This window comes from Rhinolophus sinicus, chromosome 2 (genome assembly GCF_057876585.1).
Source record: "Rhinolophus sinicus isolate RSI-liver-muscle chromosome 2, RSI-T2T, whole genome shotgun sequence".
Classification (NCBI taxonomy): domain Eukaryota; kingdom Metazoa; phylum Chordata; class Mammalia; order Chiroptera; family Rhinolophidae; genus Rhinolophus; species Rhinolophus sinicus.
In genome coordinates, this window is record NC_142502.1 from 159364067 (window position 1) to 159390919 (window position 26853).

Below are 26853 nucleotides of genomic sequence, written 5' to 3' on the forward strand. Positions count from 1 at the left end.
GTCAAGTAGTTGGCTAAATGATTCTGGAACTCGGGTGGAAGAGAGCCAGGGCTGGAGATGTGAAGTTGGCATCCTCACTAGAACGTTGATACTAATCATCAGAGTGGGTGATAAGATGAAGTCCTCAGGATTTAAGATTCCCAGAGGAATGAGAGTATTCTCAATAGTCTCTGAAGTTGAGCCATTTATTTCATCTGTAGTTTTGAAATTCAGCCTGTTTTATATAGCGACTTGATTTTGGTAACCAGTTGATTATAATAATTCTTTAGTAATTTTCGTAGGTTTTCTTCCATTTTTGGCAGATCTTGCATATCAAGATGGAAATAATAATGAAATGTATGCCTTCTGTGCTTTACTGTGAAAATCTGCTTCAGTTTTGTGAAGTTATTGAAACTGTATTTCATTCTTTCTCTTCTCCAGGCTGACTTCTCTTACTTTTCCACTTACATGTACGTACCTTTTGCTGAAACCTGTAGACTTGTATTTTTTAAGAATTATTTTGAATATATAGTACTACATGTATATGATAGAAAATTTAAAAGATACAGAAGGATCTTTTTATCCTAATTCTCACCAAATCAGTTACCTTTCCCAAAAGTAAGCCATGTTCCCAGTTCTTGTGAATCATTTTGTATCAGTTCATATAAGAGTAATTGCATGGTATTCTACTCTGTGGGCATATCATAATTTATTTATCAATTCCCCATTGCAGACTTAAGTTTTTGCAGACTTTTACTATGCTGGAACCAGTTCTTCCAAAAAATCACTATAAATAATATCTTTTCCCAGAGGAATAAATATATCAGGATAGATACCTAGGAGTGGAATTGCTGGGTCAAAGAGTTTATGTACTGTAAATATTGATAGATGTTGTCGAATTGCTCTTCCTGCAGAGGTTATACCATTGTACTTTCTCACTAGCTGTTACGGAAAGTATCTTTTCCCATCACTCATGCCAACACAGTGTGTTATCAACTCCTTGATATTTGTGTCCAATCTGAGAGATAAAAAGTGAGTATCTCATTGAGATATGAATGATACCATACAGAGTGGTTTCAACGGGATTTTGTTGAATTAGTGAAATTACTATTTTATGATTGTCAATTTGTGTATTTTAGGTAGGTTTTTTTTAACCACAGCAACTAGTTTTTAAGTGACTGGAGAAAATTTGATGCTGTATTTTAAACTATGCATTATAATATAGATATTTCATTTTCAAGATTTAAATCACTAAATGTACTTAATTTACAGGTTTTATCTGAGAGAACTAATATTGAACCTTGGGTTTGTGCCAACATCATTCGTCTCTTTAATGATGATAACACAATTCCCTTCATTATACGTTATCGAAAAGAACTCATTAATAACCTTGATGCTGATTCCTTGAGAGAAGTTCAACAAACCCTGGAGGAGCTACGGTAAGAAATCTGGAATGGGATGAGCCTAGTGTAAGGAGAAAGGGTATGTGAGCCAACGAGGAGGAATAGTGAGGAAATGAATGGCAATATATTTCTGCAGTTTCAATGTTGAGTTATTTTTGAATTGTTATCTGGATTTGGTCCCATTCTGACAGAGGAAGTCAGCTCTGTTTCGCTTATTTAGAAGTGTACAGAGCCCCTCTGCTGGTGTGTTTATGCATAGATTGGGCATGTATCAGTGAAAAAGTGGCTTACAGAGAAAGTGTGTGCCTAAGAGTGACTGTCATCTTCTCATAGAAATAATTGTATAATGGCAAAATTAGGACTGCCAGCAGGAAACTCAGAAAAATAACATTTTAGTCTAAATCTTCAACAACTTGTATAAAACTGTAAAGTCCCTGAATGGAGAGTACTTTAACAGTATAGACTTTGGCAGGAAATACGTATATTTCTTTTTTCTGTTCTTTTAAAAGGGTTGTTAATTTTATATAGTGGATTGTAAGTTTTGTGTGGTAATAGAATGGAAAGTACTTTTTTAAAAAATTACGCCTCTGGACTTAATGTAATAACTCAGAAATACACATAGAAACTATAAAGACTGTAAGACTATATTACTCAGTAAAGTTTATAAAAACACTGTACGTTCGTGCATTTATTGCATGGCTCCTACATGCCAGGTACCATGCTGTGTATTCTCAAGTCTACAAAAAGGATCTGATTAAAATTGGATATAATACTACCATCAAGCCATTCTAAAAGTACTAAGGGTTAGTTTTACAAGCTTCCTGTGATTTTGGGGGAACTTGCAGCTCACTAACTTTTCCACCTCTTTTGTTGAAGTACTTTTAATGCCAGGAGGATTAAAATGGTAATATATGGAGAGTTATACTTCATTGAGAGGCCAAATCAGTTAGCCAACCCAGAAATGTAAATGACTAGCTAATTAAGTGGTCTCAGACTCACATCTTCAGGACCAGGCTAATAAAATCAAGCAGCAAGGGATACAAACCGGAGATCACAAGTCTAAGAGGGGCAGCCTCTACCATCACCCCAGATTACTGACATACAGTGTTGTCTGCCCGGTTTGCCAGATCTTCCTGTTTCTGAAAAGAATCTTGGTAATCTGGGTTTTTAATGTAAAAAACGTCTGAGCCAAACAAAACCACCTACAGGCTATAACTGGAAGGTCAGCAATTTACATTTTCTTAAGTAAGCATTCTGTTTGGTTGAAGGCAAGGTAATGAACAAAATCTGAGGCTTTTAGGATCTGAAATTGGAGAAGTGTCACAAACAAACAAGAATAGCTTATTTTAAAAATTTAAGGTATCCTAACAACATTTGGTTGTATGTATAGGGGATATAAAGAAACTTTATGTCATGATTATTATTATTTTCTTTTTCTATAAAAAACACTTTTACTGCAAGAGAGTCCCATTCTTATATTAGTAGAGGAAGGTTCCTTGAAGTAACTGGGGCCATTGACCGGGGCTTAGAAGACTTTTATATCATGCAGATTTTTTTTGGCAATGAGATAAGATCTCTATTTTTTTTGAGCTTGGCATTTTTTATGTTTAAAGCATTGGCTTTCGACCTGTTCATCGCTACCCATAAATGAGTAGTAAAACCAGTTTAGTAGGTCATTACCATTTAGGAAATATGAAACAGAATAGAAAGTATAAGTGCAGTTTATGTGCTAAAGGTAAATGTTGTTTCATGAAATTACTTCAATTATATATATATACACATATATAATATGTATATACACATATATATGCATACAGGGTTACAAAGTAAAATACATTTCTTACTGAGAGTCACTGTTCAAAAAGTGAATTAAAGAGTATATTTATGGGTAGTAATAAAAGTTTCTTGTATTTTCTCTAGATACCTCTTCTCTTATATTCAGGCCAGTGAGACATTGGTCTTTTGTCAAAATGACCCTGGTAGGCTTCAACCCTTGAGAACAGTCTTGGGCTACCAGGACTGTGACAGACATACGGTTGTAATCTAAGGACTGAGTGTTCTTCCTCTTTAATTTACAGTTTTCTGCTTTTAGTTTAGTTGTTTTTTTTTAATAAGTAGATTTAGTTTTCTTTTCATCAATCATTTTTAATAATTTATATTAACATCTCTCTTACTTTTGCCCATCATTTTAGCAATACTGTTTTTAGGCAGATCCTATAAACAGGAACAGGTAATGAAATAAGACAAGGGGCATTAAATAAACAATAGGATTGCATATTCACAGTAAAAAATCATTATAAAATGGTAGAGCAACTGTGCCTTGCCCCTGCCCCTACCTGTGCATTTATCCCTGTATATTGATTCCTAGAATCAGCTTTTCTCTATGAAATCCTGGTTCTGTTTAGTGGAGAACGGTATTTAGAAATAAATTATGGGTGCTAGGTGTGCTTATCCTGAGCAGTGATGCCCAATAGCAGTGAGCACCCATAAGTTGGTGTCTAAGTACCATTCTCCTGATTCCAGGGCTGGGGTAGTGAAAGTAAAAGATGAGTTTGGAATATTTTGTGCCAGAGAATAAGTAAGTGCTTAGAGATAATGGAGACATGTCAAAAGGACACAGAACTAGCTTAAAGGGGTTACTTCTGGCCAAACAGAACAATTTAAGTGTTAAATGATAGTAATGAATCATAATGACTAAAAACAAAACAAAACAGAAACTGTGAGCCCATAGTGATATAAATAAATCAGTGAATAAATTGAAAATTTAATGAGGAATGGAATAATCAAAGTACTTGCCACAAAATACTTAATTACAAAGGGAATAAAGAATACCTAGATTATGGAGAAACCAACAAATATGACCTTAATCAAATGATCAAAGTTAATAAGTACCGGGGCAAATGTATATTACTGTAACACCTATTTGTCACATAAGATGCGGTGAGAAGAACACAGCATCATTTCTATGATATTTTTGCCGAAGATACATTATCTGAGTCAAATTGGGAGGGAACATTAGAGAAATCCAAACTAGGACATTCTACAAAATAACTGGCATGGAGCATTCTAAATAAGGCTTTGAAATGAAGGAGAGACTGAAACATGGCAATTACATATAACCCATGATTCTTAACTGAACTAACTCATTATGAAGGACATTATTGGAAAAAATTGATGGAACATAAATACTGAGGTCTGAGGATTACATGATAGTAGCATGTCAGCATTAACTACCTGGTTTTGATGGTTATATTGTTATGTAGAAGATTCTTGTTTCTAGACAATGCATATTAGGTTATGGAACTTATTGTCAAATGGTTCAGAGGGGAAAAGAAGTTCTCTTTCCTTTACCTGCAACTTTTCTGTAAGTTTGAGATATCTTCAAAGAGAAAGTTTTGACATATAGGTCCTGTATATTACAAAAGCTTTTATTTTCAGGACTGTGGCAAAGAAGGTTCATAGTACAATCCAGAAAATTAAGAAGGAGGGGAAGATGACTGAATGCTTGTTAAAAGCATTGCTGAACTGTAAAACTTTTGAAGAACTAGAACATGTGGTAAGGAGCCCTTTTATCTATTAATGTAAACTTGAGTATATTATGATTTGGGTCTATTTATAGTTAAAGAAGACCTGGAAATAAAAAGCTAAAGTCATTAGTCATCGTTATTTAATTCAACAAAATATTCTTTATTTAGTCAGTATCTGTTAGATGCTCATCTGTGCTAGGCTCTTGGGTTTACAAAGATGGATAATTCATAGTCCTTGTCTTCAAGGAACTCCAGTCAAATACGGGAAAAGGAGAGTAGGTTATAGAAGTGGGAAGCCTGAGGGAGGATCCTGAGCCATAGACCTACATGTGAGTGTCGTCACCATGTAATTGGTATTTGAAATCATGAGAATGGAAGGTTTCACGCAAGGAGAGTTGGTGGGGGTAGCAGGTCAAGGTAGACCATTGAGGGATACCGACTTTTGAAGCATGAGTGGAGGAAGGGAGAGCCTAAGAATGCGAAGTGGAAAGAATAGAGAAGTATGAGAAGACTCAGGCGATGATGATAGCATGGAAGACTAGGGAAAAGACTTTTAGGAGGTAATGATCAACAGTTAAATAATTAAATGTTGCAGAAAGATTTGGCTAGATATGGATTGAAAATTGTATTTTGGTAATCGGGATCATTGTGGATCTCTGTGATACTACTTTCAGTAAGGTGTGTGGAGAGAAGACAGATGGGGGCAGGTTGAGGAGTGAATGGACTAAGAAGTCGAAGCGTTGTGTGTTGACAGCTGTTAGAGGAACTTGCTGGAGTTGAGGACAGGACCTTATAGTTCTTGCATTCCAGGCACTGAGTTTTTAAGATGGGTGAATCCAAACAAAAACTAATTTTAAGCGTATATTAAAAATGTAAAGAATCATGCAAGGATCAAACATCTTCATACACCTAGTATTAATATTATCTAGTCCAATCTAGTCCATTAATTCATCTCTGAAGGAAGATGAAAGGGTTGACATAAGGAAGTCTTTAGCATTCTCACTGTGTCCTCCAATTTTGTATCCTAATTTAACTTTTGCTTTTTAAAGCTGAATGATGTGGTATGTTTTCTGACTTTTTTCTAGTCAACTCCTTATAAAACTGGGAGCAAAGGCACCAAAGCCCAGAGAGCAAGGCAGTTGGGATTAGAAGGAGCAGCCAGGACACTGCTCGAGAATCCAGGGGCGCTCAATCTGCTGTCCTACATTCAACCCAATGCCAAAGGTAACGGTTTTACTTAAAGAAATTAGCCTTGTGTCTTCTTCTTCTTTTTTTTTTTTTTAATTTGAAAGCTTATGTTAAAAATTTTGTTTCAGTAAGTAATGACTATAAAAAATACAGCGTATAAAGAATGAATAATTTTTATAAAATAAATCCTGATAGACCTCCTGCTTAGCCATTCAGTTTCCTCTTGATGAAGTACCTGTTCTAGACTTTTGCCCATTTTCCTATTATGTTGTTTCTCTTTTTCGTATTAATTTATAAACATTAAGATATTCTTTTTCAGTTATATGGGTTGCAAATCTTCTCTTTCAGTTTGTAACTTCTATTTTCACTTTCTTTATGCTGTCTCTAGGTAAATAGAAGGGCTTAGTTTTATTATAGTTAATTTATTAATATTTTCAATTTATTAATCTTCATTTTTAAGATAATTGCTTTTTTTTCTTTTTAAAGAAATCCCTTCACATCTTAAGATTATAAAGTTTCTACTGTATTGTCTTTCAAAACTTTTATCCTATTTCTAAAATTTTATTTAATTATAAAAGTCATATCCATCTTTAGAAAGAATTTCAACAGTTCTGACATACAGGAAGTACAAAATGAAGCTCTAGTCTCACACGTCTTCTCTGCAGGAATCAAGTGTTTGTCTTTTTCTGAAGTGTATCTTCCTAACTTTTGTGAGTGTGCGTGTATACGACAAAGAGAGGAAGGAAGGAAGACAGAGCTGTTTCTAACAAAAACCCAAGCAAAGTGATATCTGATACATGTCAAGATGCATTGGTTTTATTATCAAAATGAGGGCCTTAGAGTGAGAGCTTTGGAATAGATTGGCTTTTTTCAGGAGTGCTCTGATATGATTCAATGGGGAGACTGATGCTCATTCCTACTCATTCTAGTTGTTTTGGCCTTTTGATTCTCATGCTGGGAGACATAAGTGTCTGTAGGGGGCAGTATCTGATAACAAAACCCACAGTCTGTGCTAAACTGTGCATACCGTAACCTGTTTTTGTCTTAAATAATTCAGCAAATGTGAATTTGCAACTAAAAACGTTGAGTGTGTGTGTCTGTAAAAATACATACATCTATCTGTTCATATACAAATACATCTTAATACATGTTTTGAAAAGAGCAATAATGAAAAGGCAGATTAGTATTATTTGAATATGGAGATGGATTGAAATGAGTAAAATTCAAGTTTGTTTAATTTTTTTAATGTTTATTTTTAGTTAGATTTTCAAATGGTTGCACCATTTAGTGTTTTAATGATAGCTAAGACTATAGCCATGCATTAAGGTTGGCCACAGGGGGAACTATCAGTGCTCAGTCATGGTATGTTTTGTTAAAATTGAATTTTGGAGCTTTCAGAATGTTGGATGCATAAAGGTTTATCGTTTATTTTAATTTTTCTCTTAAGGTTGATTTCCTTTCCTTCCACTTCTTACTCCTTTCATACAAAGTTTTCCTTAGTTCTCACTCATATGGAGTTCCTACAGGGTAGGTTTTGATTGTCATATACGGTGATACTTCTGGACTACGTAATAATGGATACTTGGTGAGACTTCTGGTTATGGGGATAGGTCAGGGATAGGTCAGGACCCAGCGGTTACAGGAGTACTAACACCACATCAGGACTTTCTGTTTGCTTTATTTCCTCTCTTTCACTCTGATCACAAATGTAGAAGAATTGTAATTAATTCCAAACAAGCTAAATACTGCTTTTTAAAGTTTGCTTGGAATGTGTTTCCCTTTTTCTACCCCCTCATTCTTTATGCTGCACATATAATCATGATTACCCTCAATTCTATTACTGCAGGGGTGTCCAAACTGTGGCCCACGGGCCAACTGTGGCCTGCAATCCATTTTTTATTGGCCCGCAGCAAATTCCAAAAATATATTTAGTTACTTAAATAAACCAGGTGAGGCAATACGTACTTTACCTCGAGTGAGTGGCCAGCTGTTTGTATATTTTACCGCATATGGCCCTTGGTGAAAAACGTTGAAAAAAGTTTGGACACCTCTGTATTACTGTTTTCCTAAAGAAGTATTTTCATCATTCCCATCATTCCTCAAAGAAATATTTATGAATCCAGATATTTCAGTGTTTTATTTTCCTCAATAGAAGACACATCTTTCTTTCTAACTTGCCCCTGGCCAACAAGAATTTGGTCTTAATAAAAAAAGTATATTATGCCACAAATGGATTACATCATAGAAGATCCAGAATTCCCCTATATTGTATACAAAGAGAGTAGCTGATTGTTCAGCACTGTTGAATATAAGAAGATGTGGCCTTAGTGCAGATAAAGTGAAAAGAAATGTTGGCCCTTCGTTTTTTGTTACAGTTGTGGAGGTTTGGAGAATCTACAGCTGGAAAGCTTTCACTAAAAGGGAAGGAATATGATTTTCTGGTTCTGTGGACCTTATTTTCTCCTGATTTCACTGAGTTGTTCAGCTTTTGGAACTCTTATTATCCTTGGCTGTAGTAAACCCCAAAGATCAGTTCTCTTTGATGGGAGAAGGTGCTCCCTTCTCCCATCAAAACACACAAGACTCTTTTCCAGTCCTTTCTCTCCTTAGTTGGATTGAGAAGGGGTATATTATTTGAGCAAGCTTCCTGAATGACTGATAATTTCTATCTCCCAGTGAGAACCACTGCTCTAGAGGTGGTTCAGGGTAACTCTGTAGCAATAGTTTTTAAACTTTAATGAATAAGTATCACAATTATCTGCAATACTCTAAAACAATAAAATCCCACAGTCTAGGAGTTTGTATTTTAACAAGTACCTAGTGTGAATTTATTTTCGGGTCCTTAGACTGTACTTTACAAAACATTGCTCTAGAGATCTAGAATAATTTTAATTACATAGGGTTTACGAACTGCATTCCCCCCAAATGATGGGGGCTTTTCAGAGGCCTTTGTTATAATAGTAAAATCTATAATTTTCTTTTTCTGTTCTGTCTTATTAATGGTTCTCAATGTAGGTTCCATCTTTACTACTGATTTACCACCATGGTGTTCTCATTAAACTTGTGTAATAATGCTGTGAGATGCTTTGGAACTCCAGGATAGTGAAAGTTTTTTCTTAAATGAAGACTGACCTAGGGAGATAGCTAACATGAAAGTAGATATTGATTGACTGCTTACTATGTGCCGTAGCTTTTCTAAGTCCTGTACATGTACAGTCTTTCACCTCTCAAAGGTAAATTGAAAATTCCCTCATAGGGAAATTCTCTTAAAATGTAAACAGAATTCCTATTAATCTCAGTGGCCAAATTTCTTTCTTTAAATTTCTTTAAAATAAATGTAATTACTTCAGTAGTTAAGATTAGTTATCATAACAAAACCCAGCAAGGCATTTTCTCTGTATTAATTACTCCATAATTCTGTCTTTTAGTTCTCTTTGTCTTTTGTACCATTACTCATTAAAACTATACTCTCAGAAAAGCATATTATGATACTCAGTGCTACCCTTGTGTAATTCAAGCTTTAATGCACTGAAGAAAAAAAAGCTTTAATGGAAATAGAACAATAAAAACAAAAGAAATGAAAGAAAGCAATGCAAATGATCTCTCTGAATTATATAAGTTGATATCATAGGGGCCATAATATACCAGACTCACTGCTGTAAATTAGCAAATCAAAAGCACTTGGAAGAACTTAATATACCATTAATAGACAATTCAACTATGAGGATGAACAGCCACATAATGGCTCTTCTTTTGTGCTTATGAGATTTGTTAAATTCAAGTAGGTCATTGAAAATGTGAATACATGCCTCATAAACTAAAATAGGAATATTAATGAAATTACTTATAAAGAATTTTTGTAACTGGACTGAAATAGTATACCTTGGGATCTGATTCAATGAATGTCTATCTCCCATAGCATGCTTCATCTTTGTAAATACTTCGTGAAGTAGGTACTATTAGTCTTCTTTTATAGGAGACTGAGGCACCGAGAGGTCAAGTAACTTGCCTAGAGTCACACATGGAGTAAGTGGTGGAACCAGGACGAGACCAGGCAGCTGGCTCCAGAGCTGCATTGTTTTCACCATGTAGGCTCCATGGCATGTGAAGGTCCCGGATGATTGCTTTCAAAGACTTGTTTTTGTTGGTGAGGGAAGCTAGTCACTGCTGTGATACTTTGCTGTCTTAAGTTTGTCAATTTAAGGTTTTATTTTGACTAGAATAAACTTATTGTGATTTAATTATAAACTTAAAAACCGCTCTGTAGTTCTTACTTTTGTTTCCCCTTTTACCTAAAGGGCTTTCAACACTCAAGGACGTTGAAACAGGAGTGCAGCATATTTTAGCAGACATGATTGCTAAAGACAGAGACACACTTGACTTCGTTCGGAAATCGTGAGTAACTCTTCTTAAAGTTTTCTGCATTGTGGACTCATGCTGTAAAGGGCCAGATGGTTAGTGCTAAGATCGGTGTTTATTAAAGACTTTATTTTCAGACTTTTTTTTAAAGTAGCAGAACTCTGTTCAAACAACAGAACCCTAATATATAAAACATAAAAGCAAAGTTGCTTTAATTCTGGGCAGGAGCCTGGACCTCTACCTGCTCATCTTCCTTATACTGAAGCACCTCCGTGGAGGGTTCTGAGGACACAGTTTAAAAACCACTGCATTACACAGCATATGCTACAGGGAGATTAGAGTGGGTGGCATTGCTCTTTAAACATGATATGTGTACTTAATTTTATCATATCTCATTTCTGATGTTTACCAGTGATTAGGCTAACTTGAGAATGTTTAATATCAGGTATGGATAAAAGTACTGACCTGAGAATGAATTTTAACTGGTGGAGAACAGTTTATCCATGGTATCACATCCCAGTTTATCAGAGATTAAAACTGTTTGATCTAGACTCTACTTGGGTATATGGATTTTATGCCTCATTAAAATAAGGTATTAATTTAAATCTTCATTATTATAGTCTCTGTCCTTCTTTTTTGGCTGTATATCAGAAGGGAAGACAGGATTTTGCCAGAACTCTGCTCTTCCTCTCTCTCTACATTCTAGCTGTGTGACCTGTGCAGACAAGAGGAAAGGTGGATATGAATCAGTTGACTGCTAAAGCTTGTCAGGGTTTTTTTGTTAATAAAAGGGAGAGAACTTTTCTGTTTTCTCAGTGGCCCTAGCAAGAAAGAGTTGAAGTAGGAGAAGTGCCTAGGTTTTAAAAATGTGTTTTTTATAAGTAATTATACTGCTGAAATTTGGTCCAGTTTTATGCATTGTCATTGGAAGCTTTTCTGACATTTTCTTTTTTCTCTTCTTTTTAGTTTTTAATTGGTTCTGACTGAGTCAGTGGTTAGAAAAGGATGATATTTAGACCATAGCTTTTGGTCAGATTCCTCGTAGATAGTTTTGGTCTCTTGTATAACTGTTGATGGTATTTGAATTCATTTAGGTATTTTATGGGAGGATTGGGTTGACACATAAATAGATCTGTAGGACCTATGCTAGTATAAATAGGCAGTCCTCTTTTAATGGGTCAATAACATTTTTATAGTTGGGCATCATATAAAAATAGCTCATTTGGTAATGACTTCACTTTTTTGCTAACTTTATTTCGTATACCGTGTTTCTTTCTACACGTATTAATTACTTGTTTTTTTAAATATTTGTGTATTTGAACAGGTGCCAAAATGCACATATTTGTATCCAATCATCTCTGACAAAAACGTCCTTTAAAAAAGCAAATGAGAAAGATGTTGATAAGTTTATACTCTACCAGAATTTTTCATGCAACATAAGTAGCATTCAACATCATCAGGTAAATAAGGAAACTGCTTGTGCATGCTGATGGTAGTAATATGATACGTCTTTGGATTGGCCTGCTATGTTACTAAGGAATTACATATATGTATATACACGTCATTCTACTTTTCAGCTCCAAATTTCTGTTTGGTTCCTTTTTATAATTTCCAACTTTTTTTTTGATATCTGTGTTTGTTGAGATACTGTTCTCTTGGTTTCTTTTAGGTCTCTGTTTATGATTTCCTTTAAATTTAAAATCTGTCTCATAAGGCCGATATTTGTTTCCCCAGTGACAGTTCCTATTCATTTATTTTTCCTGCAAATGGGTCATACTTTTTTTGTTTCTTTGAATACCCTACAATTTTTTGTTGAAAAGTAGACATTTTGAATGTTAAAAGTTGACAGCACTGAAAATCAGATTTCTTTCCCTCTCCAGTGTTTGTTGTCATTCCTGTTGTGAGTTTTTGCTGTTCAGTGAGTTCTAAACTATTTTTGTATCGTTCTTTGTTGTGTGTGGCCACTGAAGTCTTTGTTTCTTTAGCTTAGTGGACACCTAATTATTTGTCAGATGTTTCCTTAAATGCCTGGAACTAAAACAAAAAACAGCTCTCCCAGATTGGCTCTGTTGGGGCACTTCAGTGCTTAGCAAGGCTGTTCACAACTCTGCCTTAGCCATCACTTCCTCTTTGCATGGAGCCCAAAGGTCAGTTAGAGGTGAAAGTTTAAGTTCTTCTCAGGTGTTTTCAGAGCATGTGTGTAGTCTTAAGCAGGCATGTGGCCTCTTAGATTCCCTCATATATGTAGGAACTTTTAAAAGCCCCTTTGGCCTCAAGCACCTCATTTCCCAGCCTCTTCCTTCCCAGGATATTTTGGTCTGTTAGTTGCCCTCACTATAATTCCTTGTCACCACCTGTTATTCCTTACCCCTTGAGACTGCAGCTTATACATTTGCCTTTAAACACTTTTAACAAATTCCACCCAGGAAGCTCCACCACAGGCAAAACAAAGGCAAACCTTTGAGCCAATTCCTCAGGGACCCAACATACAGATTGAAACACACAATCACAATTTTTATTTTTCCTCTTCCTCTTTTTTTTCCCCAGATTTTTTCAGTTAAATTTATTGGGGTGACATTGGTTACTAAAATTATATATTTCAAGTGTATTATTCTGTACTTCATCATCCATGTCTTGCATTGTGTGTTCACCACCCACAGTCAGTTCTCTTTTCATCACCATATATTTGACCCCTTTTACCCTCTTCCACCTTATCCTCCCCCCTTACCCTCTGGTAATCACTAAACTTGTCTGTATCTATGATGTTTTGCTTGTTTGTTTTTCTTGTTTGTTTGTTGCTTTCAGTTTTATATCCCACATATGAGTGAAGTCATATGGTTCTCACCTTTTTCTATCTGACTTAATTTCACTTAGCATAATCTCAAGATCCATCCATGGTGTCGCAAATGGCAGTATTTTATCTTTTATGGCTGAGTAATATTCCATTATATTTATGTACCACATCTTCTTGATCCAGTCATCTATTGAAAGACACTTCCATTGTTTCCATGTCTTGGCCATCATGAATAATGCTGCAGTGAACATAAGGGTACATATATCTTTATGGATAAATGTTTTCAAATTTTTTTGGTAGATACCCAGAATAGGGATTGCTGGGTCGTATGGTAATTCTGTTCTTAACTTTTTGAGGAACCTCCGTACTGTTTTCCATAGTGGCTGTACCAGTTTACAAATTTTTGAGAATAAGGTCCATATTGCTCCCCTTGGTACTGTGTTTCCCCGAAAATAAGACCTAGCCGGACAGTCAGCTCTAATGAGTCTTTTGGAGCAAAAATTAATATAAGACCCAGTCTTATTTTACTGTAAGACTGGATATAATATGATATAAGATAATATAATTCCATATAAGGTCTTACTTAATTTTTGCTCCAAAAGACACATTAGAGCTGATTGTCCAGCTAGGTCTTATCTTCGGGGAAACACGGTATCAATATTAAACCTTCTGACCCATGTACATGGGATATTTTTCCATTTATTTAGGTCTTCTTTAATTTCTTTAAACAATGTTTTGTAGTTTTCAGAGTATAAGTTTTGCACTTATTTTGTTAAAATTACTCATGAGTATTTTATTCCTTGTGGTGTATGGGAAGTAGAATTTTTAAAGAATTTTTATTTTCAAAATGTTTATTGCTAGTGGGTAGAAATGGATTATCCTGAAATCCTCCTGAACTCTTTATTAATTCTAACAGTTTTTAGTGGTTTTCTTAGGATTTTTTATATATGAAAATCATACTTTCTGAAAGTAGAGTTTTGCTTTTTTCTTTCAATCTGGATGCCTACTATTTCTTTTCTTTTTAAATTTTTGCCTAATTTCCCTGGCTAGAACCTCTAGTACAGTGTTAAATAGAAGTGGCAAGAGGAGACGCCCTTGTGATCTTAGATGGAAAGTATCCAGTCTTTCACTATTAAATATGTTGTCTGTGGGATTTTTGTATGTGCCTTTTATCATGTTGACAAAGTTGCCTTCTGTTCCTAGTTTGTCGAGTGTTTTTATTATGAATGACTTCCAAATTTTGTCAAACACTCTTCCTGCATCTATTGAGATGATCATGTAATTTTGATTTTATTCCACTGGTACGATGTATTACATTAATTGATTTTTTTAACAATGTTAAACCAACCTTGCAATCCTGGAGTAATCCCTCTTGATCCTGGTATATAATCCTTTTTATATGTTTCTGGATTTGGTTTACTCATATTTTATTGAGGACCTTTATTTCTGTATTCATAAGACATAGTGGTCTGTGTTTTTTTCTTGTGATGTTCTTGTCTGGTTTTGGTATCAGGGTAGGTAGAAAGAGTTGGGAAGTTTTTTCTTCTGTTGTAGTTTTTGGAAGAGTTTGTGAAGAATTGGTACTAATTTTTTAAATGTTTTGTAGAATTCAGCAGTGAAGCCATCTTGTCTTGGACATTTCCTTGTGGGAAATTTTTGAATTACAAATTCAATCTCTTGTTATAGATTGTTTCAGATATTCCACTTCTGTTTGATTCTGTTTTGGCAGTTTGCGTCTTTTTAAAAATTTGTCCATTTTATCTAAATGATCTAATTTGGCATAGTTCATAGTATTCTTTTATGATCCTTTTTATTTTGTAGCATCCGCAGTAGTGGCCCTTCTTTCATTTCTGATTTTGTTAACTGTAATGTTTCTTCTTTTTCTCTTGGTCAGTTTAGTGAAAAGTTTGTCAATTTTGTTGATATTTTCAAAGAATCAACTTTTGGTTTTGTTAATATTTTCTATTGTTTTTCTATTCTGTATATTGTTCATTTCTCCTCTATTTTTATTATTTCCTTCTTTCTGCTTAATTTAGGTTTGCTCTTCTTTAAGGAGTGTTTTTAATATATTTCGTAACAGTTACTCTCTTAATATATTAAGAGCTTGGGCAGGCTGATCTTAGTTTAAATTCCTCCTTAACTACTTGTTAGCTTTGTGATTTGAGACAAGTTAGTCTTAGAAAATTATATAAAATAAAAATGACAATACATATATCATTAGTGGCTTTGAAGATTAAATGAGATAACATATTTAAAGTACTTAGATGGTCCTGACAAAAAATGGTAAAAATTAGTAGTTATTAAGTATTTCACTTAGGGATTTTTGTATATTTGTATTTATCTTAGCAACTTATTTTCACAAATAAAAATTATATTCTTCTATTTCCAGATGATCATAAATTTTCAATTAATAGAGACTGAAATGAGATTTTAAATCACCAGAGTCTCTTCTGGTGAATGACATAGGCTTTGTCCTTGTATTTTATTTTTTTTAAAACCTGAAAAAAGTATAAAGAAATGATTATTTTTAAATACACTCTTGGTAAATAAATGAATAAAAAACTGATACAGCTCTAGGTCGGATAACCACGGTATTGTTTTAGAAATGTTGACTGGTTAAATTGATCATTTGTATATATTGTTGATTATCAATCTTTGCCATATATGTTTGCACTCAGGTTCTGGCAATTAACCGCGGAGAAAATTTGAAGATACTCACAGTCAAGGTCAACATTCCTGATAGAGTTAAAGATCAGTTCTGTAGATGGTGCATCCAAAACAGGTCTGTTTATAGAATTTCATAGAATTTCCTTTTTTTTTCTTTCTAAAATATCATACTTAGATCTACTTGTACTAATATGGAAAGATGTCCATTATGTAAAAAAAATTAACAGTGACAGACCATGGATATAGTATCTTCTTTACATTTTTAAAAAATAAGTATATATGTTGTATATGTTTCAATAGGAAATAACTCGGAGGATACAGAGGAAGTATTAATTGTGGTTATCTCTGGTGAAAGGGACTTTCACTTTAATACTTTTACATACAATTTGTATCTCGTATAAAGAGCAGATTTTCTCTTGTGAAAAAATGAATTAACAAATGCATACTATATATAGCATATCTGAAATGTTTTATTAAAGATAATTGAAACAAAAATTTAATTTATTGTATATTACAATTGAAATCTCTAAACGTATTCTGTGTATTTCACCTAAAACTTTTTGTACATTAAAGATGATTGAAACAAACATTAAATTTATTAGATATTTCAGAGAATTTTCCAAACTTATGTAACGTTTTATTATCCTTTATCATTTAGTAAGGGAACCTTTTAAAATAGCACCACATATTTGTATGGCACTTTTAACGTTTAGTTATAACTTTTCAGAATATTTTTGATCCTCACAATACTCTACTTGGTTGGTAAGAGCAAATTTATAGCTGCCATTTGACAGGCGAGAAAATTGATGCGAAGAGGTAAAGTGCCTTGCCTAGCATTTAGGAGATGTAGATTTTGTTATGCTCATCACTGGCCAATTTTGTGTGATCTTAGGTTAGAGAGATTGCTGGGAATGCTTCTTGAAGAGTTGGGTGAATTGATCTTTGAGAAGAACAAGTTCTGTGTATTTTGGGAATTAGCTCTCTCATCCAAAATAGTTCTTGTGTCAATTTATTGGAAGCTAGTTTGCCAAAAGCCAGTTCCATAAAGGGTCAACTTGCTGAATGATGAAATAATAAACCAAGGACCCATCAAGTAAAGCCACCATCTAAATGTTCATCAGTAGGTAAATTGCTTAAGCCAATTATGTTATATCAATACAATGGAATTCTGCATAGCCACTTTGAAAAAGTTGAGATAGAGTTAAAGTTGAGATACAAACATGTCATATCAGGTTAAAAAGACAATTTATAATAGATTTCATTAATGGCAAAAATACGTCTATGTATGTATAGGAAAGTATTTGAGAAGATATAAAAGGTCTATTCCTTAGCTCTGGTGTGAGATTTTAATTTTCTATCATACGCTCTTTTATGTAGTTGTCATCTTTTAAATGAATGCTTATTTCCTTTATAAATGAATAAATTCCATTAAAAATAAAAAGGAAATAAGTACCTAAAAGAAATCCTAGACTTAAAAAATTAGGTATGAAACTTAACATAGTTTCATAGAAAGAATAAAATCCTAAAAAGTGGATGTGTCTGAGTTTGAATTCGTTATATTATATTCTACCCTTGTGACTATGAGCGTGTTATTTAATTTCTTTCTCAATATCATTATCCATAAAATGGTGAATAATACTTTTCTGACGGATTCGAGAGCATTAAATTATATTCCATGTAATTGTATAGCCTTCAATGATACCTATAATTACAAAGTGGTGAGATTATTGTGCTAATTTCTTTTTAGTAATATTTTTTATGAATAGATCACAGTAAATTGGGGACAACTTCTAGCTTATTTTCCTATTAATACAATTCTCAGTATCAGAGTCTGTCTTAATAGGTAGATAAGCATTAGTTATGCTCTTAATCTATTGTCTTTATACTAAGTAAATGTGAAGGAATGGTTTTCCTTGCAGTGATTTAGTTGGTTTTCCTTGGCTCCTCTCTATTTTATTTTATTCAGTTTTACTCAGTTGGATAATTGGTAATGTTTATTCTATACTATAATACTTTATATCATTATGGGTATAGTGATATAATTTTCAGTCATGTTCCAGAAGTTTCTGTTCATGTAGATAATTGAAGAAATGCTTCTATGGGAACAAAATAACTGAAACAAAAGGTAGTTAAAATACTTCTTTGTAAACTAAAGGACCGTTCTCAAGAAATTTTTTTTTCTTTAAACACATTTGGACAACTGAAGATGCTTGTTCGAATCTTATTATTCGTTTTTAACTCACTTTGTCCCTGCTTTTCTCACCTTCCATCCCTCCCATGTAATAATCCATTCAGGTTATGTGCTTGATGTTGGGGACCCACCTGTAAACCAGATAAATCTACTGGCTGTCCTTGGTGACAATGGAGTTTAATGAAGAAGACACTGAGCAAATGGTTGGGAGTTGCTGAGGTTAAAGGAGAAGGGCAGTGTGTCCTAAGGGTTTGTAATGGGGAACCTTAACGCAGTCTGAGCTGGGTGCCTGTGTAGGTCAGAGACAGGAGGAAAGGAAGAGGACGCAACAAGAAATGATGATTGAAATGTAGGCTTGGGCCAGGTTATGCCTAGCTTTCTGAGGCATGCTAAGGATTTTGTTCGTTATCTTAAGATTGATGGAAAGCCAGTAAAGGGTTGGAACAGAGGAGTGTCGTGATCAGTTTGTATTTTAAGAAGATCACTGTGACTGCAGTATAGGGAACTATTTGGGAGGAACCAAGAGTAGATGTGGGGGCAAGAGGTGATGGTGGCTTGGACTAGGTGGTAGCAATAGGAAAGAGGTCAACTGGGAATGGGTATAATTGAGGCATCCTCAAGTATTAAATAGATTCCCAGCACTCTGTTCCAGGGAGGGGAGCAGGGAGAAGGCGCAGAGCAGTCACACCAAAGCATCTTGAGGTTAAGGGAAGACTATTGGGACTTCCAGAGAGACTGGATAGGTAGTATTTAGGATTTCTGTTTTTTTCCTACAAGTAATGGGGAACGCTTTGTTTGATCTTAAAGGGAATGACCCCAGTAGATATCAAATACATACATTAAAAAAAAAAATCATTCCATTAGGGTCTTCTTGCGTCACAAGACTATCTTCCTAGCATATTGTCCCATTATCCGGGACTATGTTCTCTTTCCTAACTGACCAAGCTCCATAGCATGGTCACTGCCATATTTTCTAGTTCATCTACCCAAACCACCCCTTCTCCCCCAAATTCTGCCCTTTTATGCTCTAGGTACTAATCTACTTGTAGTTACTTGAATTTATCATTCTCTTTCACACCACTAAACTTTTACATATGCTATGGTTTCTTCCCGGAATGCTTTTATTCCTTTGTCTTGCTTGGTGAACCACAATTCATATTTTAAAGTCCATTACAGGTGTTTCTTCTGAGAAGTCTTTCTTGACATTGGGTTCCTTAAATTAATAATGATGATGATGATGATAATGTGTCTAATTCATATCCTACTCCTCCCTACTTCTCATGTCCTCAGGTAAAGGTGACAGTAGGGAGTAACAGGGATTTGGATGGAACGAAGGATATATATCTTGCATAAAAGCACTATCATTCAAATTAAAAGATGAACAAAACTATATTCTCCTCAAATAATACCTTTTATGGAAGAGTTCAATTAGTTGTAATTATGTAACTTTTGGTATATCACATTATAAATGCTTAAGTGTTTTTTCATTGATATTTAGTTAATTTCCTTGCTGAGATAAGTAAGGGAGATGAGAATATCCCTAGGTCTGTTAATGGTTTATTAGAAGCCATTAATACCTTATTATTCAAGAGCCACTAAAGGACAAGGGCAGAGAAGCTGTAAATGGATGAAAACACAGAAAGGGTAGGGCTGAATTTGTTTGTTCTTTTTAGCTTGCATTTTCTCTTACAGTTCTTTCTCCAGTGTCCACTAACAGTAAGTTCTCTGCCGTTTACATTCATCCACATTTATGCATATACACTACTGCTTGGTAAAGCTGTACAGTCTGAGCAGTGGAGTAAGTTCTACTCAAGAGTGACAAAATAGAGTTTCTATAATACTTTAGCTCTCAGGAGCTCTCAGAGATGCATAGATGGGAAAAGAAGGATGTACTGTTGGTCTTAGCTCCGGCTGCCATAACAGAATACCGTAGACCAGGTGGCTTAAAGAACAAACATTTATTTTCTCAGTTCTGGAGGCTGTGAAATCCAAAGTCAAGGTGCAGGCTGATTGGGTTCTTGGTGAGGGCCCTTTTCTCGGCGTGCAGACAGCTGCCTTGTTGTATGTCTTCACTTGGTAGGAAGAGAGAAAGAGCTCTCAGATGTTTTTCATACTAATCCTCCCACAAGGACCCTACTCTCATGACCTCTTCTAAACCAAATTGTTACCCAAAGCCCCATCGCCAAATACCATCCTATTGAGGGTTAGAGTTTCAACATGAGAATTTCGGGGGACACAGTTCAGCCTATAGCAATGCTTTAGTAATTTTTTTTCCTTCTTGATTTTATTGGGGAAGGGGAACAGGACTTTATTGGGAACAGTGTGTATTTCCAGGACTTTTTTCCAAGTCAAGTTGTTGTCCTTTCAGTCTTAGTTGTGGAGGGTGCCATTCAGATTCAAGTTGTCCTTTCGGTCTTAGTTGTGGAGGGCGCAGCTCAGCTCCAGGTCCAGTTGCCATTGCTAGTTGCAGGGGGCGCAGCTAACCATCCCTTGCGGGAGTCGAACCGGCAACCTTGTGGTTGAGAGGACGCGCTCCAACCAACTGAGCCATCCGGGAGGCAGCTCAGCTCAAGGTGCCGTGTTCAATCTTAGCTGCAGGGGGCACTGCCCACCATCCCTTGTGGGACTCGAGGAGTTGAACTGGCAACCTTGTAGTTGAGAGCCCACTGGCCCATGTGGAAATCGAACCGGCAGCCTTCGGAGTTAGGAGCATGGAGTTCCAACTGCCTGAGCCACCGGGCCGGCCCCACTTTAGTACTTTTTTGATAACTTTCTTATATCTTAAGATTTTGACTTTTATTAATAATGCTTGGGAGACTCTTCCCAGAATGGGAAAGTTTTTCCTCCCTTAAGTTTTATGTGTGACCATGGTTACTAGGTTTTTAAAAATAAGAACTCCAGATGTCAGAGTTAATAATTTCCAGACATCACAATCTCCTCTCAGATTATGTTACTTTGGCTTCAATAAAGTTTTTCCCCCTTTTCTGTTCCACTTCCTCTCTCCTCTTCCAGGAGTCCTTTCCTGGTCTCATTATTGGTACCTCAGTTTTAGTATAGGCTTTTCTTTTTTGCAGGTGGAGACCACGTAGCTTTGCAAGGCCGGAGTTAATGGAGATTTTACAGAATTCACTAAATGATTCCTTTAAACGCCTCATTTATCCTCTCCTTTGTAGAGAGCTCAGGTATGCATCTTGTCTAATTAATTTTGTATGCTGTTTATTGTTATGATGTATGGTAATAAGCCCATTAAAACATAGTAAATATTTGTTGATCTGTTAACCAACTAAAGAACTGAGTCACAATCACAAAGTCTTCAATGTAAGCCTAGATTTCGATATGTAGAGGCATTCATATGCATAGATCACAAACATAGCTCTTAATTATGATATGCTTTTCAAATCTTGATCACTTACTGTGTACCCCTTCCAGTTCTGCAATACTAGCCTAGCAATTTGACAACCAAGCTAAATAAATGGTTTTATTGATGACAGAGTTGGCTTGGGAGAAGCAAATTAAAAAGTTAATGGAGAAGTTAGTTGGAAGCAGTTTTTAGAGGTAAGAGAGCCAAAAAAAGCATCAAGAAATCAGTGGAACGCATGATGAATTTATTACTATGAAGAGAGAAAGCTAATATGTTTTTCACTCCAAATGGGAGTTGTTTGGATGAGTAATTATCAGCAATGATGAGCAAATATTAGGAGGTTATTAATGTGACCATGTGGATGGACTGGCAGGACTGAGAGTTACAACGAAGAACTGCAAAAGAGGTGAGGTGCAGAATTGTTTTTATGGGAGGAGATGGAAAGAAAATTAATGCCAGGAGGCAAAACCCTCCTTCCTTCCTCTAGCCTTTGTCTTGATAGGCTACTTTAGAAACCAGCCATTTCTTCATACATACCTTCCTATGTGCTATAGATTTCCTTCATTCTCACTTGTTTATAGTTCTCGGCAAGTGTTACCTGGGAACTGTATATTCCTAGTCATCTCTTCAGCCTCACTAGAATTTATAACATCCTTTATAATGTTTGTTTTTCTTTTACTGGACCTGGCCATTGACTTTGGAGGTGTTTAGAGCAGGCAGTGAGGACGTAGTATTAAAAAGGACACATAGTTCTTTTGTTCAACTTCTTTTTATTAAAGTAATTCATTCTCTTGATGCATCCTTTTTAGCCCAGACATCCCTTAAAAATATTGTTTCTTTTGGAATCCTCTTTCACTTCAAGTCTATATGAAGTAACATCTCTTACTTTTGAGTGCTGGGGCATCAAATTAAAAAATAAGGGATTCTGTTCTTACTGAACAAAAAAGAAAATGATCTCATTTAAAATTGCATTTCCTTTTGAATGCTTTTCCTTTATCTTGTTTTCTCATGTTACATATAATGTCTGGTGATGGTTTTGATACTTTTGTACATATTCGATTTGCATAGCTTCACTGCTTGTGGAATAATTTCATTGAAATTTAATAAAAGCAGTTTAGTATGGGATTGTTTAATATATAATCCTTCTCTGACTGCCATTATTGGTGACCAGCAAGAGCACTTTTCCTTCTCTTTTTAAAAAATGCCTGTGGTTGAAAAAATGTCTTATTTCATAAGTTGGTTTGCAGACATTGTCTACTGATGTGTCTCTTGATAGAAATAATTACCTGAACAGCAGTTGAGGGGGGAAATTCCCAATGGATATTTTTTTTGAGAAAATTACTGTAATTTTCTAATTAAAAAGAAATTAGTCATAATGTATAAAAATTGAAAGAATGAGTAAAGCACAAAGAAAAAAACACATGATTTTACTACCTAGAGATAATCATTGTTAACCAGACTTTTCACCATTCATGTGTGTGTATTAAAAGAAATTATAGACTATTATTTTGTCGCCCTTTTATTCAGTTGACTATATATATATGATTCATAGTCTACTTCTGCGTTTCATACTTCTGTGACTGTCATGATCATTCATCCATGTGTCATTTTTCACATCTACCTCTTTCTTCAAGCCATCAGTTACCCAGTGCTATCTATTTTACCATCTTTTATTATATTTTGAATTTTGCCTCCTCTTTACCTCCATGGTTACTCAGGCATAGCTGGTATCTATCCATGGTTAGTTCAAGACATCATCATTTCTTGTCTGAATTACTATCCTAGAGTCATAGATGATCTCTGTTTTGTATTTTCCAATACATATTTCACATTGCCATTCGAAAATTTCCATTTGATTATTTTATACTCTTCTACTTAAAATCCTTCAATGGATCTTCTTTGTCTCTAGGATAAAATCCAATCTCTTTAGAAGAACGCACATGACCTTTTGTGATCTCATTTCTTTTTGCCTCTATAGCCTTATGTGTTGGTATTTCTTTTTACTTCAGTGTATGAAATTACTGGCTTTTTCTATAATGAATCATTAGCCTTTACATGTGCTCTTTGCATTGCCTGGAGTATCTTCTCCATGCCTCTATCTACTCTCCCTACCTTTGTTTGCCTAACTCTATTAATTATCCTTCTTGATTCATCTGAGAAAACATCTCTTAGAAAGTTTTCCTAATTTGCTATCCCTCTTATGTGTTCCCATTAGCATAGCACTTATTGCTTTATACTTGTCTGTTTATTTTTCTGTTTCTTCCACTACACAATGGTCTTTAAGCCAGGGGTCTCATCTTTTCAGCTTTGTATCTTTCACACCAATTACAGTGCCTTATATAAGACTGACAACAAATGCTTGCTCGGTAAATAGTTAAAAATGAAGATCTAGAAATGCCTATAATGATACTTTTCATGTTGCTTGGCTGGAGGCAGGGAGACTGACCCTGAAATGTTAGAGAAGAGGAGAGAAAAGCCTTAAGAAACTGAATTAAGCCAGAAAAGCAAACAGTTAGTTGTGTGTGCCTTCAGATATGTAAATAATTCTACCTCAATACTGATATGAAATGTGCTTTGGATTGCCTTTTACTCTGAATTTTCCTATGGCCAATGGCATGCATTGTTTTTAACTCAGGCTAATAGAGAAGACATACTTTTTATTAATTCGTACGAATTTCAAGAGATAATATGTTAAGAAGTTTTGTTAAGTAGATGAATGGTATAAAACTTAGTTTACAAATGCTTTTAAGTCCATTATAGGCATATGTTTTTATCCTAAAAAAGTTTTAAAATTAAACTTTTAATAACTTTAATAACTGAAATTGGGAAGTTATTTATATGAGTCATGGTTCTAGACTGGTATTAGTATCTGTGGTCATAGCACGTGACTGAGACGGTAGATGTGGGGAATGCAATAGCGTGAGAAGATTGCCATATGCATAGGTAAAGGTGTAAAACTAAGTATTGATGGAGGAGGCTACTTGTGATTTGATAACTTACCACTACTCTAATTTTGTGTTTATATTTTTAATCAGCTGATAAACTTCAATTTGACATCCATGTGTTGTCAAAATCTTTTTATACTCTGACTCTCTCATATATGTTTTCAGATAGATAGATAGATAGATAGATAGATAGATAGATAGATAGATAGATAGATAGATAGATTTTTGTATGTAAGGGAGAGCAGGTAGAAAAGGAGTGTAGGTAAAACAAATTCGGTAGGTTTCATACCAGAAAATTATTTGTGGTATTATGTGTTACTGCATTTAGCAAATAGACTCAATATAATTTTGTATATGATATTTTTTCTCATAAGTCATTTTGTTATAATAAATACTCCTGTGAAGATTAACTGTATAAAATGAATTCTGTTCTTTTTCTGGAAGAAAGTTTGGGTGAAGGAAAAACTAAATATGTTCTCGTCTTTCTTTTTCTGTTTCTCAAGAGCCAAACTAACATCAGATGCAGAGAAGGAATCTGTAATGATGTTTGGACGGAACCTTCGTCAGCTTCTTTTAACAAGCCCTGTTCCAGGGCGCATTTTGATGGGAGTGGATCCTGGTTACAAACATGGTTGCAAGTTAGCTATAATTTCTCCTACCAGTAAGCATATCTTTCAGCTTTTCATATAAATTTGTTTGATTGGTCATACGTTTCACTTCATATATTTCATGAGGATTTGGAAATAATGTTAATTTTCAAGGCTTAGAAAATGGTTTTCTCACATACACAAATATGGGAACCAGGGAATCAGACTTTATATTTCTCTAATTTATTGATCAAATCTCTCAACATATTATGATGATTTATACTCTTCCCTATGTCACAGTGGAGATACTGAAGATGAATTGGGCTCAGACTTGAATAATTCTATCACCCCATCAACTTCTATTTATTGTAATGCGTTTATGTGCGATACATTTTAATTCTGTATATATCTTAAATACCACAAGACATTTTTATTGTTTTGTCCAGTAAATTTTTTTCTACTACTCATGTATTTACTCTTTCTATTACTCTTCACTTTTTTCTGCATTTCTGTTTTCATTTGAGATCATTTTCTTTCTATGTGAAACTCTAGGCAATTACTTTTAATGTGGATCAGCTGGTGACAAATAGTCTCAGTTTTTGTTTGTCTGAAAAAGTTTCTGATTTGCCTTTAATTTTGAAGAATATTTTTGCTGGATGTAGAATTCAAGATTGGCAGTACTTTAAAGATGTCATTCCATTTTTTTGGTGGGTTTTGGGGGTGGTTAGGGGGTTGTTTGTTTTGCTTTTTGGCTACAGTTTCTGTTGAGAAGTCAGCTAAAAATCTTATTTCCTCTGGCTGTTAAGATTTTCTCTTCGTGGTTTTCAGAAGTTTTCTTATGATGTGCTTAGCTCTGTGTGTATTATTTATTTTTATTTTTGGTGTGAATTCTATTTGGAGTTTGTAGAGGTTCTTGCATCTCTTTCTGGAATTCCAATTGCATGTATATTATACCTTTCAATTTCCTCATCTATTTTGAGTTCTTTTTGTTTTATTTTCTATTGATCGGCTTTAAGTTAATTAATCCTCTGTTTTGCTGTATCTTATCTGCTATTAAATCCATCCATTGAGTTTTTTATTTAAGTTATGTTTTTAAGTTTTGGAATTTCCATTTCATATCTAATTCATTTTTGAGTTCTCTCATCTCATTTCTGAGGTTTTCTAGAAAATTATTTTCATTTTCCATAAGTTTTTTGTAGTTCTCATATATTGGGTTATAGCTTTTCTCTGTGGGCAAGGACATCATACTAGTCATTTTTCCTGTTTTCAAAAATAATCATTCTATATGAAATTTGACTATGAGTCTTTTCTGTTGCTTAGTGTTACATAAAATTAGTGTTCGTCAACTTTTAGGGTGGAAGGCTGGTCATGAAAGGTTTTCTAGCTGTATATTGTTCTGGTGTAGAATTAACCCCTGGTTGTTCGCAGAAGGTGAAAGCAATCACAGACTCAAAAGAAATAGAAGTTAGTAAGTTTATTTAAGAAGAAAGGTGCCGGCAGAGAGGCTGCTGGGGGACAGAATCTCCAGTGGACAACTTCACCTCACGTTAGGTTAGCTTTTTCTTACGTAGGAAAGGGGGAGTCGGTCAGGCAGGTTTGAGGACTGACATCCTGACGACATTTCCTGGGGTCTAGTCTGTTTGAAGATAATATTAGCTGCAGATTCTGGATTCGGACTCAACCTGGGGCTTTATGCATCACCAGTAAAAACTGCAAGGGAGTTGCAAATTGGATTCTGGTGTCTGGGCGCCTGAGGATTAAAACATTGCTCTTTTTCTGACTCATCATATATCTCTAGAACTAGCACTTCAATTTTTTCCAAATTATTGGGAAAGAAACTTCTGTATCTATG

General features: G+C 34.8%; 1 protein-coding gene across 2 annotated transcripts in view; it reads left to right on the plus strand.

Moving 5' to 3' along the window:
* The window catches only part of SRBD1 (S1 RNA binding domain 1), a 177264-nt gene that overhangs the window by 22450 nt on the left and 127961 nt on the right, over nucleotides 1–26853 (plus strand). For both annotated transcript variants that reach the window (XM_019748647.3, XM_019748648.3), the window contains exons 5-12: nucleotides 1252–1418; nucleotides 4821–4938; nucleotides 5995–6133; nucleotides 10396–10492; nucleotides 11781–11916; nucleotides 15929–16032; nucleotides 21183–21290; nucleotides 24918–25075. In XM_019748647.3, coding sequence (XP_019604206.3) covers nucleotides 1252–1418; nucleotides 4821–4938; nucleotides 5995–6133; nucleotides 10396–10492; nucleotides 11781–11916; nucleotides 15929–16032; nucleotides 21183–21290; nucleotides 24918–25075 — 1027 coding nt within the window. The remainder of the gene's footprint in view (nucleotides 1–1251; nucleotides 1419–4820; nucleotides 4939–5994; nucleotides 6134–10395; nucleotides 10493–11780; nucleotides 11917–15928; nucleotides 16033–21182; nucleotides 21291–24917; nucleotides 25076–26853) is intronic.